We start from the raw sequence: 16998 nt of genomic DNA, 5'->3' as shown, positions 1-16998 counted from the left end.
ATAAGATAAAAGTACTACATAAAGTGCAAGAGGAGATACCCCTGTATACAAGTGCATTTATCGGTGATTACACGTCTGTTTGTTTCTCAACCATTCTTTGAGTTGACCTTTAAAACTATTGAGAGTGGGACAATCCCATATCTCAGTTGGGAGGCTATTCCAGAATGAGCTGCCTTTAATGGAGAGGACATTTTGTCCAAAAGTTGTCTGTCTATGGCAGGCCCGGACTGGCCATTGAGAGGACCGGGAGGTTTCCCGATGGTCTGGCCTGTTAAGTGGCCTGCTGGCCTGAGGATTTTTATTATTTATACGTATGTATTGTGAACGCAACGCTGCGCAAATGTGGGTCTGACTCTGCCTCACAGAGGGTGACCACATCTACATGATGTGGCCTGCCGACATGGCCACTTTCATACAGATCATACACTAATGCCCTCGATTGGTCTCTGTGTGTCATTCAAGCTCTGGAGGGTGTGTGTGTATGTGTGGCACGAGCGAGAGAGAGAAAGCGCGCGCACCGGTTACGTGTATTGTTGTTGTTAGCATCTGGTGCTAGCTAGCTGCGCTAACGGATATAAGGAGCTGTTTCAACAACAAGGTGGGGGGAGAGTCCTCTGCTGTCAGACTGAGAGGCTGATAACTACAGCTCAGGTGAGGTAAAGGACTCTGAGTGTTTAGATAGTTAACTTAGTCTAAGTCATCTCAGTGGGTCTCAAACGGTTTGGTCACCATGTATGTAAATACATATTTCCATTTGAGGGGGTAGTGATTAGTAAAATATGCATTAATAATACAAATAAAATGTTAACTAGGTGAAAAAGGGTACTTTTAAAACTTGTTGAGAGCTAAAACTAGTCTCTGCTGTTGCCTCAAAGAGGAGCAGGGGGGATAGGAGGGAGAGGAGGGAGAAAGTAAAAACAAATAAATATACAAGTGTCAATGTTTTTTCATATTGGATATGGTATGTTATTGGTTATGGCCATGTTCTTATGATTGTATGATTATTTAAATGTATACAGTTCTGTTTCATATGGGTGTAGTCTCTTTATTTCCCCCTCAAAGAGCACCAGATTGATGAATTTAAGTCCAACATTTAAAAACCGGGGGGAGCATGCCCCCGGACCCCCCTAGAGGATTTGAGGTCCACCCCCAATTAAAATATGTTCAATCAATCAATCAATGTTTATTTATATAGCCCAATATCACAAATGTTACATTTGTCTCAGTGGACTTCACAGTTTGTACAGAATATCAGTATGACAATACGACACCCTCTGTCCTTAGACCCTCACATCGTACAAGGAAAACCCACAGTTTAAAAGGGAAAATGGGAGAAACCTCAGGGAGAACAACAGAGGAGGGATCCCTCTCCCAGGACGGACAGACGTGCAATAGATGCCGTGTGTACATTGAAAAGATAATACATTTGCAACTGCATGTGTGTATAATAGGAAGATGAATCCACGAGGATATCCATCCAGGACCTATGATCCAGGACCACAGCCACAACTCAAGATCCTGGGCTCGCGATCCAGGACACAGGACCGCAGGAGTAGTAATAATGATGCTGTTTCAATCACATTAATGCATAACAAGTGACAGGTGGACCCGGCCCCAATTATGCTAATTAGCTAAGTCCCGCCTCCCTTTGTTCGAGGTGGATGTCACACCTAGGTGTGAATTCACACGTAGGTGTGAGATCCTTTGATGTGAGGGGTGAGGTGTCATCACATGTAGGTGTGAAATGCCCCCCCCTGTGTAGCGCCTTTGTTGTCTAATCCTTTGATGTGAGGGTTGAGGTGTTATAACAGGTAGGTGTGATTTCACACCGGCGTGTTATAAGCCTCTGATGTTAATCTAGGTGTTGATTAAGGCAGTCTCTTTGAAGTTGTGCGTGAGACTGTCTCGCCCCCGTCCCCTCACACCCCCGGCCTCTCCCTCTTTCTCCACCCCTTCCTGTCACACGCTATGAGGCCAGAAGATAGTGGGGGTGGAGTTAGGTGAAAAAAAAGAAATCCGTGCAGACTAAATAAAAAGCCAGTCATTTCCACTCATCAAGTCACCTTTTCAAAAAAAAAAATGGCTAAGAGACGCATTGATATGGGTTTAATCAGCGAGACGCCTGTGACAACTTACCGCCATCCGTCGGGAGAGCCAGTCAAGAAACGGATGCAGTATCTGTGCCGGGTTCAGACGCCTCCAGCCGAAGATCTGTGCACAAACTTATCTTGTGCCCTCATTGGTCATGTGCGCGTTCATGTGTGTTTGAGGAGGGGCTCTGTAAGAAAGTGGCAGAATACGCTCAAACTAAATAAAACGCCATTCATTTTCACTCACTAAGTCACCTAAAACTTTTATTGTCTTCTCTAAATTAGATTAGTTTTTTTAATATGATTTGTGTTAACTAAAGATATTCTTTTTTTAAAAAGTTGTATGGCTTGTGAACTAATGTGTAATTACTTTATTAACTATAAGGAAGTCTCTTTTATGAAGAGGGGTAATAATAATTTAAAAGATCTTAATGACCCCCTGATCTTGTATTTTTAATGTTTAATTTCCCCTATGAAGTTGTTGTTAACCAAGGATGTTCTTTTTGAAATGGTATGACTTGTGAACTGGATGTTCTCTTAAGTTGTATGGCTTGTGAACTAATGTTTTAATTATTTTATTAACTACAAGGAAGTCTCTTTGAAGAGGGTAATAATAGTTTAAAGATGAAAATGAAAACGAAGTACATTGTCTGATTAGATTTTTTCTTAAAGAATGTTTCTCTAACAGGCAAGTTTGTGATTTTAACACTTTTTACTGACACACAAAGGAACAGTAAGTCTCTTACTTTTTGGATAGAGTTTTATGTATGACAACTTTACAACTGGTAGAAAGTTAAGTACTTTTTCTGAACAGATTTTCTTTAAGACTGTGACTCTTAACACACCATCCCTCCGAGAGCCAGACATACTCATCCCCTTTTCAACGCCCCCCTGCAGCCGCTCAGGTGTGAAACCCCCATACAGAATGTCAGTCACTGTGTAAAACTTTTATTTTCTTAAAGACTGTGACTCTAAAAGGCACGTTTGTGATTTTAACACTTATTTACTGACACTAGGAAGATTTTGGCTTTTTTCTCTTGCCAAGATACTTTTAGACACACTTTGAGGTATGGAAAACCTTAAAACTAGAAAATTGTACATTGAAGTACATTGTCTGATTAGATTTTTTCTTAAAGACTGTTTCTCTAAAAGGCACGTTTGTGATTTTAACACTTTTTACTGACACTCGGCAGATTTGTGTGTAATTCTCTCACAAAGGAACTGTAAGATACACTTTTTATGTATGCAAAACCTTAAACATTTTTGAAACCAAGATACTTTTGTGATACACTTTTATGTAGGAACATTTTACAACTGATAGAATGTCATTTACTTTGTAACAAATGTATTTTCTTAAAGACTGTGACTCTAAAAAGGCACGTTTTGTGATTTTAACACTTTTGTACTGGCACTAGGCAGATTTTGTTTTTTCTCTCGTTGTTTTTCTCTTACTTGTGGATACAGTTTTACGTTGGTCAACTTTACAACTGGTAGAAAGTTAAGTACTTTTTCTGAACAGATTTTCTTAAAGAATCAAACTCTAAATGGAAAGTTTGTGATTTTAACACTTATTTACTGACACTAGGCAGATTTTGGCTTTTTTTTCTCTTTTCTTGTGTTACTAAGATACTTTTAGATACACTTTGATGTATGCAACACTTAACAACTGGTAGAATATGAAGTAATTTATAAGGAATTCGGTTTCTTTTAATGGCCTAGGCAGATTCTGGCTTTTTTTCTCTGGCCAAGATACTTTTAGACATACTTTGAGGTATGCAGAACCTTAAAATTAGAAAATGAAGTACATTGTCTGATTAGATTTGTTCTTAAAGACTCTAAAAGGCACATTTGTGATTTTAACACTTTTTTACTGACACTCGGCAGATTTGTGTGTAATTCTCTCACAAAGGAACTGTAAGATACACTTTTTATGTATGCAAAACCTTAAACATTTTTTGAAAATAAAAAAGTTTTGTCTGAATACATTTTCTTTAAAGGCACTTTTGATGTTAACGCTATTTCAGTAGAACAATCCAGTTTAGTTAACATCAATGCTTTTTTCTCTTTTCTTGTGTTACTAAGATACTTTTAGATACACTTTGATGTATGTAACACTTAACAACTGATAGAATATGAAGTACTTTGTAAGGAATTCGGTTTCTTTTAATGGCCTAGGCATATTTTGGCTTTTTTCTCTTGCCAAGATACTTTTAGACACACTTTGTGGTATGCAAAACCTTAAAACTAGAAAATGAAGTACATTGTCTGATTAGATTTTTCTTAAAGACTGTTTCTCTAAAAGGCAAGTTTGTGATTTTAACACTTTTTACTTACAAACTCGGCATATTTGTGTGTAATTCTCTCACAAAGGAACTGTAAGATACACTTTTTATGTATGCAAAACCTTAAACATTTTTGAAAATAAAATACTTTGTCTGAATACATTTTCTTTAAAGGCACTTTTGATTTTAACGCTATTTCGTTAACATCAATGCTTTTTTCTCTTTTATTGTGTTACTAAGATACTTTTAGACACACTTTGATTTATGTACTTAACAACTGGTAGAATATGAAGTACTTTGTAAGGAATTCGGTTTCTTTTAATGGCCCTTTTTTAACAAAGGGTATAATATGAAGTACTTTGCCACAATAAAAGGCCACTCTAAAATGTTCAGTTTTATCACACAGCACAATGCCACAGATGTCGAAAGTTTTGAGGGAGCGTGCAATTGGCATGCTGACAGCAGGAATGTCCACCAGAGCTGTTGCCCGTGAATTGAATGTTCATTTCTCTACCATAAGCCGCCTCCAAAGGCGTTTCAGAGAATTTGGCAGTACATCCAACCGGTCTCACAACCGCAGACCACGTGTAACCACACCAGCCCAGGACTTCCACATCCAGCATGTTCACCTCCAAGATCGTCTGAGACCAGCCACTCGGACAGCTGCTGCAACAATCGGTTTGCATAACCAAAGAATTTCTGCACAAACTGTCAGAAACCGTCTCAGGGAAGCTCATCTGCATGCTCGTCGTCCTCATCCGGGTCTCGACCTGACTCCGGGTTCGTCGTCGTAAACGACTTGAGTGGGCAAATGCTCACATTCGATGGTGTCTGGCACGTTGGAGAGGTGTTCTCTTCACGGATGAATCCCGGTTTTCACTGTTCAGGGCAGATGGCAGACAGTGTGTGTGGCGTCGTGTGGGTGAGCGGTTTTCTGATGTCAATGTTGTGAATTGAGTGGCCCATGGTGGTGGTGGGGTTATGGTATGGGCAGGCGTATGTTATGGACGACGAACACAGGTGCATTTTATTGATGGCATTGTGAATGCACAGAGATACCGTGACGAGATCCTGAGGCCCATTGTTGTGCCATTCATCCACGACCATCACCTCATGAAAGCTTTAGCGCAAGTTCAATAAGGAAGACCTAACAATGAGTCACTTACATGTCACTCTATTGCTCCCTCCCCCCTCATTAAATGCGAGGGCGTCACCCCTCAGCAGCCAATTGCTGCACATGCTACATTCCTTAAATGCCTACTCTTCCTCCCTGTCAGTTGTCATTTCAGGTGACCACACGCCGTGGTAGTACTACAATACTCCTCCTCGTGAGAAAAAAAAAAAACATAAGAAATAATTAGCTCAAGATTCCCACAGCCCCAGGCCTCACTCTCTCTCAGCTCCGAGAGCTCTCGGACCAGGTCTCCAGCATAGCTCCCCAGTCCGGGGCAGCAGCTCCAGTCAGCTCCCCAGAGAGAACAGGGCGAGGTAAAAAGGGCAGGAAGTTGAGCCCTCCAGGATCCCATCCGCCTCCAAAATCCACCCCTTCCCAGGCTCGCCAGGCCGGGAGTGGCACTTACACTACTCTCCCTCATGGAGAGTAGCGTGGCCGGCTCCCTGCAATCCCTGGCTAGCTCCATGATAGCTATCGATGCTCGCCTCCAGGCCCTGGAAGACTCCGTTACAGGAGCTTCAACTTCCGTTGCACTCAGTGCAGCGCTTTCTGCCTCAGTCCCGCCGGGTTTGCCGGGTCAGGGTGTTCCACGCATTCCAGCAGTAGCTCCCCCTTATTCTCTGGCTTCGGCCCTCCCAGCCCCAAAGCAAAGCAAAGCAGCGCTCCACCTAGCGCATAGCAATATCCGCCTGGATTGGTCAGTCATGGACATTGAGCTGCTCGTGATGGCTACCGGCGGCCAATCTGCTATCTCATGCAACAGCTGCGGAGCGCAGGGCCACATCGCTCCCCTCTGCCTCTCAGTGCCTTTCTCCGCGCCCAGAGCCTCCCACATGCAGTATGCTGGGAACGATAGACCAAGCCGTCAGGTGCAGATTAGACACGAAGATAGGATTTGTACTAGCTTTAACGAAAATGTTTGCACTCACCCTTACTGTACATTTCTTCATATCTGCAGTTCCTGCAGGGATGCACACCCGAAGTCCGTTTGCCCCAGGCGCAGCCGAAGCCTCACAGTAGCTCTGCGCCAGAAACCTTGTGGTGGAAAAACCTTTTGAAATATCACCCCTCCACTCCCATTAACATCCCTCAGCTAGCAGCTGCGCTATCTACTCACCCAGATTCCGTGTTTGTGGACTATCTCCTGTCAGGGCTCTCCCAAGGCTTCAGGGTAGGGGTCCTCTCATCTCCCACAGTGACTTTCGTAGCAAGAAACTTACAGTCAGCCGCTAAAGAACTCAACATAGTTTCCCAGCTCATCGACAAAGAACTTCTCAAAGGATATATAATCGGTCATTTTAGCTTCCCAGTGTTCCGTTCAAATCCCATCGGAATAGCCACACGCAAATACTAAATAAAAAATAAAAAAAGGCTGATTTTCGATCTGTCCGCTCCCCGTTCCGGCCCATTCTGCAGCGTCAATAGTATCATCCCTTCAGATCAGTTCTCCCTTCACTATGCCTCAGTGGATAATGCAATAAAGATGATCAAGTTCACAGGGCACGGAGCGGACATTACCGATGTTTTTTACGTAATCACACAGCTGTTTTGCGACTGCTTTCTCAATAATCTTTGAGAGGAACGGAAGATTAGAAATAGGTCTATAGTTGTCAAAAACCTCTGGATAGAGGTTGTGCTTTTTAAGAAGCGGTTTTATCATTGCTACTTTGAATGATTGTGGAACATAGCCTGATATTAAAGACATATTCATAATATTTAATAAAGAAGTGCTAATTAATGGAAGAACTTCCTTCAACAGCTTAGTTGGAATTGGGTCTAACATACCAACACACTCTCACTCCATAATCGTCCAGGAGCGACGCTTGGTCAGGGTCCCGTGGCGTGCAGTTGTGACGCTCCTAGGCTCCTTCAGCTTTATAAAGGGACGCAAATACCTTTCAACTGATTGCAATGTATTCCCATCTGCGGCGGGATTTGACGCTCATGGAAGCATGGCATTCGTTTGTGTCTAATGCCCTTAAAAGGCAATGTGAGCGTCCATTACCATTGGATAACGGAGAATTGTACACCCGGAAGTAAGTATTCCCCTTACTGTCGATTGATTTTACAGTGATATCTGCACTACTCATCGACTAAAAAACACCAGATTATCCTTGTTAATTACACAACATTGATTGGTTTAAATTGTGTGCAATGATTTTGTATTTTTCCCCTTCGATTCGGAGAAACAAATATTTTTTAGGAGTAAAGGATGGCAGAACACTACACTACCCAGAATCCCCAGCTATCGTTTAGGACTACACCATGTGCTCTGTTTGACATGCCCTGTGATTAGTTCTCAAGCTCTCTGATTGGTTGACCTCCAACTGCATTCCATTCATTCCAATGGCTGGCGTCTATGTCACGTGATCTTCAAATTTCTCCCTGCAGAAAAAAAAACATGGCCGAACTTCGTTCGATCATGTACATCCACTGAACAAATAATCTGAAATAACAACTCATATTTCTCGCATCAAATGACATCAAAACGCATTTTAATGGCCAAACTAACTTTAAAATAGGCATTTTCCACCGAGAATAAAACGAAGGTCGGCCATTCATTTTGTTTCTTAGAGTAACAATTTTATCGTTAAAAAAGCACATAAAATCATTACCACTGAGTGCTATGGGAATAGAAGGCTCAATCGAGCTATGGCTCTCTGTCAGCCTGGCTACAGTGCTGAAAAGAAATCTTGCATTATTCTTATTCTCATCTATTAATGAAGAGTAGTAGGCTGCTCTCGCTTTACGCAGTGCTTTCTTATATTCATTGAGTAATATGCCAAATTAAACGAGATTCTTCAAGTTTAGTGGAACGCCATATCCTTTCAAGTTGTCTTGACTTTTGCTATATTTTGCGGGTTTCGGCATTATGCCATGGAGCTAATCTATGTTGTTTTATGTTCTTCTTTTTCAAAGGAGCAACAGAGTCTAATTGTATTCGCAGCGCATCTGTAGCACTATCAACAACATGATCAATTTGGGGTGGTGTACATTTTGTATAAGTTTCCTCCCTTACATGCAGACATGCTATCGAGTTAAGTATTGGTGGAATCTCTTCCTTAAATGTGGCTATATCACTAACAGATAGGTTTCTGCTGCAAGAGCTTTTGACTAATGCTTTGTAGTCTAGTAACAGTACTTCAAAAGTTACTAAGAAATGGTCGGATAAAGCAGGATTATGCGGTTCGACTAATAGTTACTCAATTTCAATACCATAAGTCAGAACAAGGTCGAGAGTGTGATTATAGCAGTGGGTAGGTTTATTTACACTCTGACAGAAACCAACATAATCTAATATAGAGTTAAATGCAACAGTAAGGCTATTTTTGTTATCGTCAACATGAACATTAAAGTCACCTACGATAATTACTTTATCTGTTTTAAGTACCAAAGTTGATAAAAACTCAGAGAATTCTGATAAGAATTCTGAATAAGGACCTGGTGGACGGTACACTGTAACAAATAAGATTGGCTGCAAAGTTTTCCAGGTCGGATGCGTAAGACTAAAAACGAGACTTTCAAAGGAGACCTGTAGAATTAAATTTTGGTTTAGTATTGATAAGTAAACTTGAGTCAAAGATTGCTGCAACTCCACCTCCTCGGCCCGTGCCTCGGGCAATATGAGTATTGATATGGCTGGGTGGAGTGGCCTCATTTATGCTGACATATTCTTCATGTCTCAACCAAGTTTCAGTGAGACAGCATATATCAATATTATAATCTGATATTAAATCATTTACCAATATTGCTTTAGATGCTAGAGATCTTATGTTTAAGAGACCACATTTAATCTTCCTGTTTTGTTGCACTGTAGTAGTTGTTACATTTACTTTTATTAGGTTATTATGTATGACACCTCTATTAGGTTTTACCTTAAATTGTCCTTGGGCAGACACACACACCGCTAATATTGGGTATTTTATTGGGTTCGGGATTCCTATGGATGACTGCCTAGGAGAGAGCGCAGAGAAGCGTGTAAGACTGCGACTCCGCCTCCTGGTCTTAACTCCAGTTTGTCATGGATTAAGTCCACAAAGCCCTGAAATGTTTGCCGAAATGAGATCTGCACCTTCCAAAGTAGGATGAATGCCGTCTCTCTTAATCAGACCAGGTTTTCCCCAGAAGGCTGTCCAATTATTTACGAAGCCCACATTGTTTGCTGGGCACCACCAAGACAACCAGCGCTGAAATGATGACATGCGGCTATACATGTCATCATTGATCAGATTGGGGAGGGGACCAGAGAAGATTACGGTGTCCGACATTGTTTTAGCCAGCCTGTCCTCCTACAAAAAACGACCATATAAGTAGATTGTTCAGCAGCTAAATACGACCCAGAGTCACGTTTTAAAGTGTAGCACCTCTAGTGGTCGTATAAGAAACAACATGCTCCTGTCGATTGCAAACGCTCCGGAGGGTCGTTTATTCACAAATAACCCTCTCTGGAAAATCCTAAATTGTGGAATAGTTTGGCCATTAAAATGCTTTTTTATTAGATTTCTAGCGAGAAGTGTATATTGTACTTTTATAATCTACGTCCAGTGGATGTGTAGGATCTACAGTTTGATAGATATACGAAGATGATTTGAGGTCTCGCCAGGAGAACGTGTACTGTATATGGGGCAGCTTCCATGTAAAGTTAGCGTGGGTGAAAACAGTATTTCCGGTCTCGAAGTTTTCATAATAAAACCGGAAGTATTCCCCACACTGTCAAATGATTACACAGTGATATCTCCATTACTCATCCACTAAAAAACATCAGTTTATCCTTGTTAATTACACAATATTGATTGGTTTAAATGGTGTACAATGCTTTTGTGTTTTTAACCTTCGATTCGGAGAAACAAATTGTTTTTTCGGAGTTTAGACACTACAGAGTTTCCGAAGACACTACACTAACCATAATCCCCAGCTATCGTTTGGGACTACAACATCCGCCTTGCTTTACAAACCCCGTGATTAGCCCTCATGCTCTGTGATTGGATGTTGGAGTGGCAGTGCGACAAGGTTACGCCGAGTGTCAAACAGCTCTTTGAAATGGAATGGAACCACGCCAGACTATCCAAAACTGGACTTGGACAGGTCCAGCCCAGCCCTCCCCCCCCAGAAGTACACATGCTGGCTATTGTGTGTTTCGCAACATGTTCTATGGCACGTCTCTACTGGGAATTGTAGTTTTAAAAAGATGTTTTCGTATTTCCCACAATTAAAAGTTGCCAGTATTAAACTGTATACATCTCTGGAGGTTTAGGGGATACGAAACACATTGGTGTTATCAAATTTAATACATATAATTAATACATGGGTGAAAATTGCTTGTGTCCATAATGGGCAGCATTAATATACAACCCAGTCTCACGGCATTTCGTGTTCACCAACACGATTTTTAATCTATTGATTCGTGTTCACCAACACGATTTGCCCCTTTTTTTGGTGTTGCACAGCACGATTTTAAAAGCAATGTATTTCTACTGCCTGCAGCACGTCTTTTTCTCCGGTCGGGTCGTGGGAGACCGGAAGCTGTGTGGTTCATAAAAACATGTTCTTACTCAATATCAAGCCACAATTATTGCTTTTATTTTAAATCATATAATTTCGGACTTTTGTTGCCATCTGTGAGGAAAATAAATGGGGCTCAGACAATAAATGGGGCTCAGGGCCTCAGAATACGGAAATCTGTATTTTTAAATATTTTTTTCCTTCTAATTCGTTATTCTTTTCAAAATAACACACTGTTATTTACTCACCAATAACACACAATTATCATTGCTTTTATTTATTGGTTTAATTCCATAATCTCGGGCTTTTTTGGCGTCCGTCAGGAACTGAATTTCAAAATAAAAATAACCGGAAACAGACGTAGGTCTATAAGGGACATTTCGAGCATCATTGCGATTGTCAACATTTCTGAGTTTAGGATGGCCGAAGACACTACACTACCCATAATCCCCAGCTATCGTTTAGGACTACAGTCCCCGTAAGGTCAAACAGCTGTGTGAAATGGAACGAAACCACGCCAGACTATCCAAAACTGGAATCGAACGCCCCTCCAGAACTACACATGATGGCTATTGTGTTTCGCAAAATGTTCTATGGGACGTCTCTACTGAACGTTTTCGTTTTTAGAAGTTGCCAATGTGTTATTAAACACATTGGTGTTATCAAATGTAAAACATATAATTAATAAATGGGTGGAAATCGCTTGTGTCCATAATGTGCAGCATTAATATATATATACATGACAGCTCATTGTTACTTTGTAATTCTACTCCACGACAATTCAGAGGTTAACCTGATATTTTTACTCCACTGCATTTATTTGAGTTACTTTGCAGATTCTGATTAATTATGTGAAATATAAACAACCCTTAAATCAGACTTTAGTTACACGTGACCTGAGTAAAATTCAGGTAAGGTGATTGTCAAGTGCCAACAATCAGGAGAGATATTTGATAGTTGGTGCTTGAGAAGACTAAACATGTATCTGCAATTGACATGAATGGAAACGAGTAATAAAGTATATTCATTACTCGTTATTCTCTACTAATAATTAATTAAAGACTGTATATTATGGCTATTTTGCACATCCCTTTCAAGATTTTCAAAGGTTTATTGACATATCATACACAACTACGGTGTAGTTATGCAATGAATGAAAAACTTGGGTCACAGGTTCCTCAACAGTGCATTACAAGACATCTATCAATATGTGTGTACCTCCACCATTAAACATATTCATATTCTGCACATTTCTTATTCTATCTACATACATAAGAGTATAATTCATAATATAATATCAGTTAAAATAAGTGCTTCAACATAGTTAACATTGCAGGAAAGCAATATATTAGACGTTAAGTACTTTGTCAGGCTTAATAATTATCTGTAGATAGATACCCCCAAAGTTTTTTTTCTTATTTAAAAGAAGACCTTAATCTGTTATTTAATGTTTAAATAAAGGTTAATTCGTTTTTCTGTTTTGCACCTCCTCCTATTAATATCTGTGTACATCCTGCACTAAACTGTTTTATTGTAGAGATCACTTATAGTATCTTCTTGATTTTTTATATCCTATATTTCTATCACAGACCTTCTACTTTCCCCCTATGCAAGTATGTACTCTTCATATTTTTATTCAAATATTCAAATAATATTTGATGAAAAAAATATTAAGAGTACATTATTGTTTTTATGTTATATTATAACACATAAAAACAATAATTCAATAACGTGCTTTAACCACTAGGCGGTGCACACAAGGTACACACAGCCATAATAACTTTGTATTATTAGTGTAGGACACGTTTTATTCATGCTTTCACATAATTTTACAGCATATTGCTATACTATTTCAGACTCAGTATTTACATTCTTACATTCAAAGAAAATCAGTAATATCTTTAAAAACTACAGTCCTTTTCTATCAGCTGTGCACCGTTATGGTGTAAATATAACCTATCTGTGAATTAGATCAAATGTAAAAGTCAGCCGAATTAGTGTTGATACTGCAAGGAGACGTATTGTGTGAAGAGAAATTGAAGATGTTGTTTAATTGTTGATATATTTATGATCCACGTCAAGTATTCAGTTTCGGCGGCATTTCTTCCAGTTTTTCCAAAGGTCTTCTCATCAGGGCTCTCTAAATAAAGAACTACGGCAGATCTGTAATATGTAATGCAGCCGAACCGTGTATTACAATGCCGTTATGTGATGACTTTCAAAGAGAAAAGCAAGAGCATTCGGAATTAAGTATTATTTTTATTCTTTTAAAATGTTTTCCGGATTTCATATAATATAAACACCAAATCCCAGCATGCATTGCGGCTAACACATCCAATCAGCGAGCTTAAAACCATAGCTGAGGATCTTGGGTAATCGCTCGAAATGCCTACGTCTGTTTCCGGTTATATTTATTTTGAAATTCAGTTCCTGACGGACGCCAAAAAAGCCCGAGATTATGGAATCAAACCAATAAATAAAAGCAATGATAATTGTGTGTTATTGGTGAGTAAATAACAGTGTGTTATTTTGAAAAGAATAACAAATTAGAAGGAAAAAAATATTTAAAAATACAGATTTCAGTATCCTGAGGCTCTGAGCCCCATTTATTTTCCTCACAGACGGCAACAAAAGTCCAAAATGATACGATTTAAAATAAAAGCAATAACTGTGGCTTGATATTGAGTAAGAACATGTTTTTATGAACCACACAGCTTCCGGTCTTCCACGACCCGACCGGAGAAAAAGACGTGCTGCAGCCTGCAGGCACGAAACACATTACCAGTAGAAATACATTGCTTTTAAAATCGTGCTGTGCAACACCAAAAAAAGGGGCAAATCGTGTTGGTGAACACGAATCAATAGATTAAAAATCGTGTTGGTGAACACGAAATGCCGTGAGACTGGGTTGAGATATCAAGCTAAAGTAGCTACCGTTAGCAAACCCGAAAAGAGCGTAGGCAACTGTGGAGTTACGGTCGCTAAGAGAAGGAGAGTTGTGAGTAAGGAGGGGGGAGGGGGGGCAGTCCATATAAACATTTATAAAAAAAACACATACTTTTAAAAGACTTAAAATTGTCAAAACTCAATAAATTGTGTTTCTCAAGGATGGTACAGTGGTGGTATGAATAAGGCTTTCTGTCAAACACCTTGATAGCTCTCTTGTACAGCTGTTCTATGGGTTTCAGGTTTGTGGCACAAGCACTGTTTGACAGTTTGTCAAACAGTATTCAATGTGGGATAGAATCATACAGTGGAGGTATGACTGTGCAGCATTGACAGTTAAGAAAGGTCTAATTTGTTTAACATTTTGCAAGTTGAATTTAATGGTATTGGATACTTTCTTAATATGTTTCTTAAAAGTCAAGTTTGAGTCCAGTATGACTCCAAGATACTTGAAGTGGGGGACTAGTTCTATTTCTGCTCCTTTAAAAACACATTGTATCCTTCGGTTTTGACTGGTCGTTTACTGAACATCATGCATACTGTTGCAAATGTTGTTCAGCCAGTGTTGAACCTTGTCCAATGCTTTGAGAGACAGGGTGGTTCTGGACTGGTGTTGGTGGATAAAGCAGACTCCATGTTTGGTGTCTCTGAGCCGCTGTCACTTCTGTTCCTTGAACTCTGCTTCACCGACCGATTTGGTTTCTGTGTAACAGACTTTACACACAGCATGTCTTGTCCAGTTCCTGCTTCACATTGAGTTAATACAATCCATTATGTGCCCAGAAGCAACGATACGACGCTAAAATCAATTACGTTCTGTCACTGCATTGATGGTCCACCTGTGGAGGTTATGTAATCATTTCCAACATTTGGGTGGGCCCAGAGCAGGAGGTGTTACAAAAAATGCCTGAATGTATACACACACTAACACACACAATGTTAAAATGTAAACAAACTGATTCCTGTGTTATGTCATGGTGTTCAGGTGTTTTACTACTCCACTGGGATATTCGAGCGAGCGGGTGTGACCCTGCCGGTCTATGCAACTATTGGTGCAGGAGTGGTGAACACCGCCTTCACCCTGGTGTCTGTAAGTCTCAGCCGAGCACATACACAGCAAGCCTCAGACGTTTCATTCTGATAAGATACGTTCTCTTCTCATCAGCTGTTTGTGGTGGAGCGTGTGGGCAGGAGACCGCTTCACCTCACAGGTTTGATGGGAATGGCAGTTTCAGCTGTTTTTCTGACGGTTGCCATGGCGTTGTTGGTAAGTGTTTCAGATCATCTTTACTGAATCCATAGAGATTTTTAAAGAAGGTGACGGAAAGTCCTGTGTTTTCAGGACCAGCTCAAATGGATGTCCTATGTCAGCATTGGGGCCATCTTCAGTTTTGTAGCCTTTTTTGAAATTGGCCCCGGCCCCATCCCCTGGTTCATCGTGGCTGAGCTCTTCAGCCAGGGGCCCCGGCCAGCTGCTATTGCAGTCGCTGGTTTCTCTAATTGGTCTGCCAACTTCTTGGTGGGGATGAGCTTCCCGTATGTTGAGGTAAGAAAAGCTTTGATTCAAGAGTATATTGAACATTCCAGAAAGTCCATTCTCTGCTGCGCTGCATATACTGTACATACTATATGTGGGGCCCATAATTCAAATGAAATGATGTTTTCCTTGGCTGTCCCGCAGCAACTCTGTGGCCCCTACGTCTTTATCATCTTCACCATCTTGCTGCTCGGCTTCTTCACCTTCACCTACTTTAAGGTTCCAGAGACTAAGGGCCGCAGCTTCGATGAGATCACAGCAGGCTTCCGGAAGTCTGCAGGTCCGAGTGCTGGCAAGTACTCTGCCCCTGAAGAGTTCAACAGCCTCAGGGGAGACGACCCTGACCTTTAAACACTGCTGTTCATGCACACACTCACCTGCAGCCACGTTTTTACTTTTAGGACAGTATTATCGTGTTTCTCATAAACTAATGTTAGGGTCAGTATTACTCTACAGACTGTGATAAAGTTGGATGGCTTGCTATAACTGTTAGTAACTGTGGGCTCCGTCTGTAGGTAGTCTAACGTAAGTAAAGATGGCATCTAATAGTGGGTTAAAGGGAGAGTGAGAGGCTAGAATGTACTGCAGCATAATTAATAATACTAATACAAAGAAAAAGAAGAAGAAAAAAAAAGTAAATACTTGGAATATAAATTCATTTTCATATTTAAAAAAGTAAATGTAACTTCAATGCATAATTTTTACCTCTGTTAAAAGTTATATGACCTTGCTCTGCTGACATGCTACAATAATCGAAATAACAGTCACTTCAATATATTTGGGAATGTACATTAGTACAAGATTAAACTATAACTATACATGTGTTTTCATCCAAATGTTTTTATGTGAATGTTCAATCTGTGTTCAGAGGTTTTTGAGTGCATGTTTGGTTCTTGTATGTGTTATATAGGATGCAAAGAGGGATCGTATCTGTCCCTTAAATATAAATGGTACATTAGCTTAGAAGAACGACTGGAAACAGTAACATGGAGCCTGGCTCTGATTAAACGTTGCAAAATTGGCCGACCAACACTTCCCAAGGTCAGATCAGTGTGTTCTGTTTGTTTTATCTGGACAAAAGCCAAAGAGTAAAAAGGCCAATTTGGCATGTGGTGCCTCTCTGTGTGCAGTCACCAATTGGTTTTGTTTGAGCTTAACAGACAGAACAAGACAAAAAATGTAACACTTGGACACATTGCTCGTGTTTTTAAAATGATTAACCGTACCATGTTGATTTGTATTTGTAATGATTAGTTTTAGAAGCAGTCATTGTGTTTTTGAGGAATACATTGGCTTCATAGTTGGATAGTCAAACTGTAAGGCAAGGCAAAGAAACATCTATATTGAACAATTCACTTTTTATTTTCTGAGCTGTATTTGAATGTTTGCTCCGGCAACATATTTTGCAAAAGGACCATTTATGAATTTATACAATATTAAAGTTGCTAATTTCCAGTCAACATTTGT

General features: G+C 40.2%; 1 protein-coding gene across 1 annotated transcript in view; it reads left to right on the top strand.

Annotated features, from left to right (window-relative positions):
• The window catches only part of LOC117448953 (solute carrier family 2, facilitated glucose transporter member 1-like), a 56550-nt gene extending 40668 nt beyond the window's left edge, over positions 1 to 15882 (top strand). Inside the window, exons 7-10 of the mRNA XM_034086242.1 lie at positions 14980 to 15084; positions 15160 to 15261; positions 15337 to 15540; positions 15676 to 15882. Of these exons, the coding sequence (XP_033942133.1) occupies positions 14980 to 15084; positions 15160 to 15261; positions 15337 to 15540; positions 15676 to 15882 (618 nt within the window). The remainder of the gene's footprint in view (positions 1 to 14979; positions 15085 to 15159; positions 15262 to 15336; positions 15541 to 15675) is intronic.
• Positions 15883 to 16998: the final 1116 nt, after the last annotated feature.

Source organism: Pseudochaenichthys georgianus, chromosome 7, assembly GCF_902827115.2.
Source record: "Pseudochaenichthys georgianus chromosome 7, fPseGeo1.2, whole genome shotgun sequence".
NCBI classification, from domain to species: Eukaryota; Metazoa; Chordata; class Actinopteri; order Perciformes; family Channichthyidae; genus Pseudochaenichthys; species Pseudochaenichthys georgianus.
The sequence above is the reverse complement of the archived record's forward strand: the minus strand, read 5'-3'. Positions and strand labels throughout refer to the sequence as shown.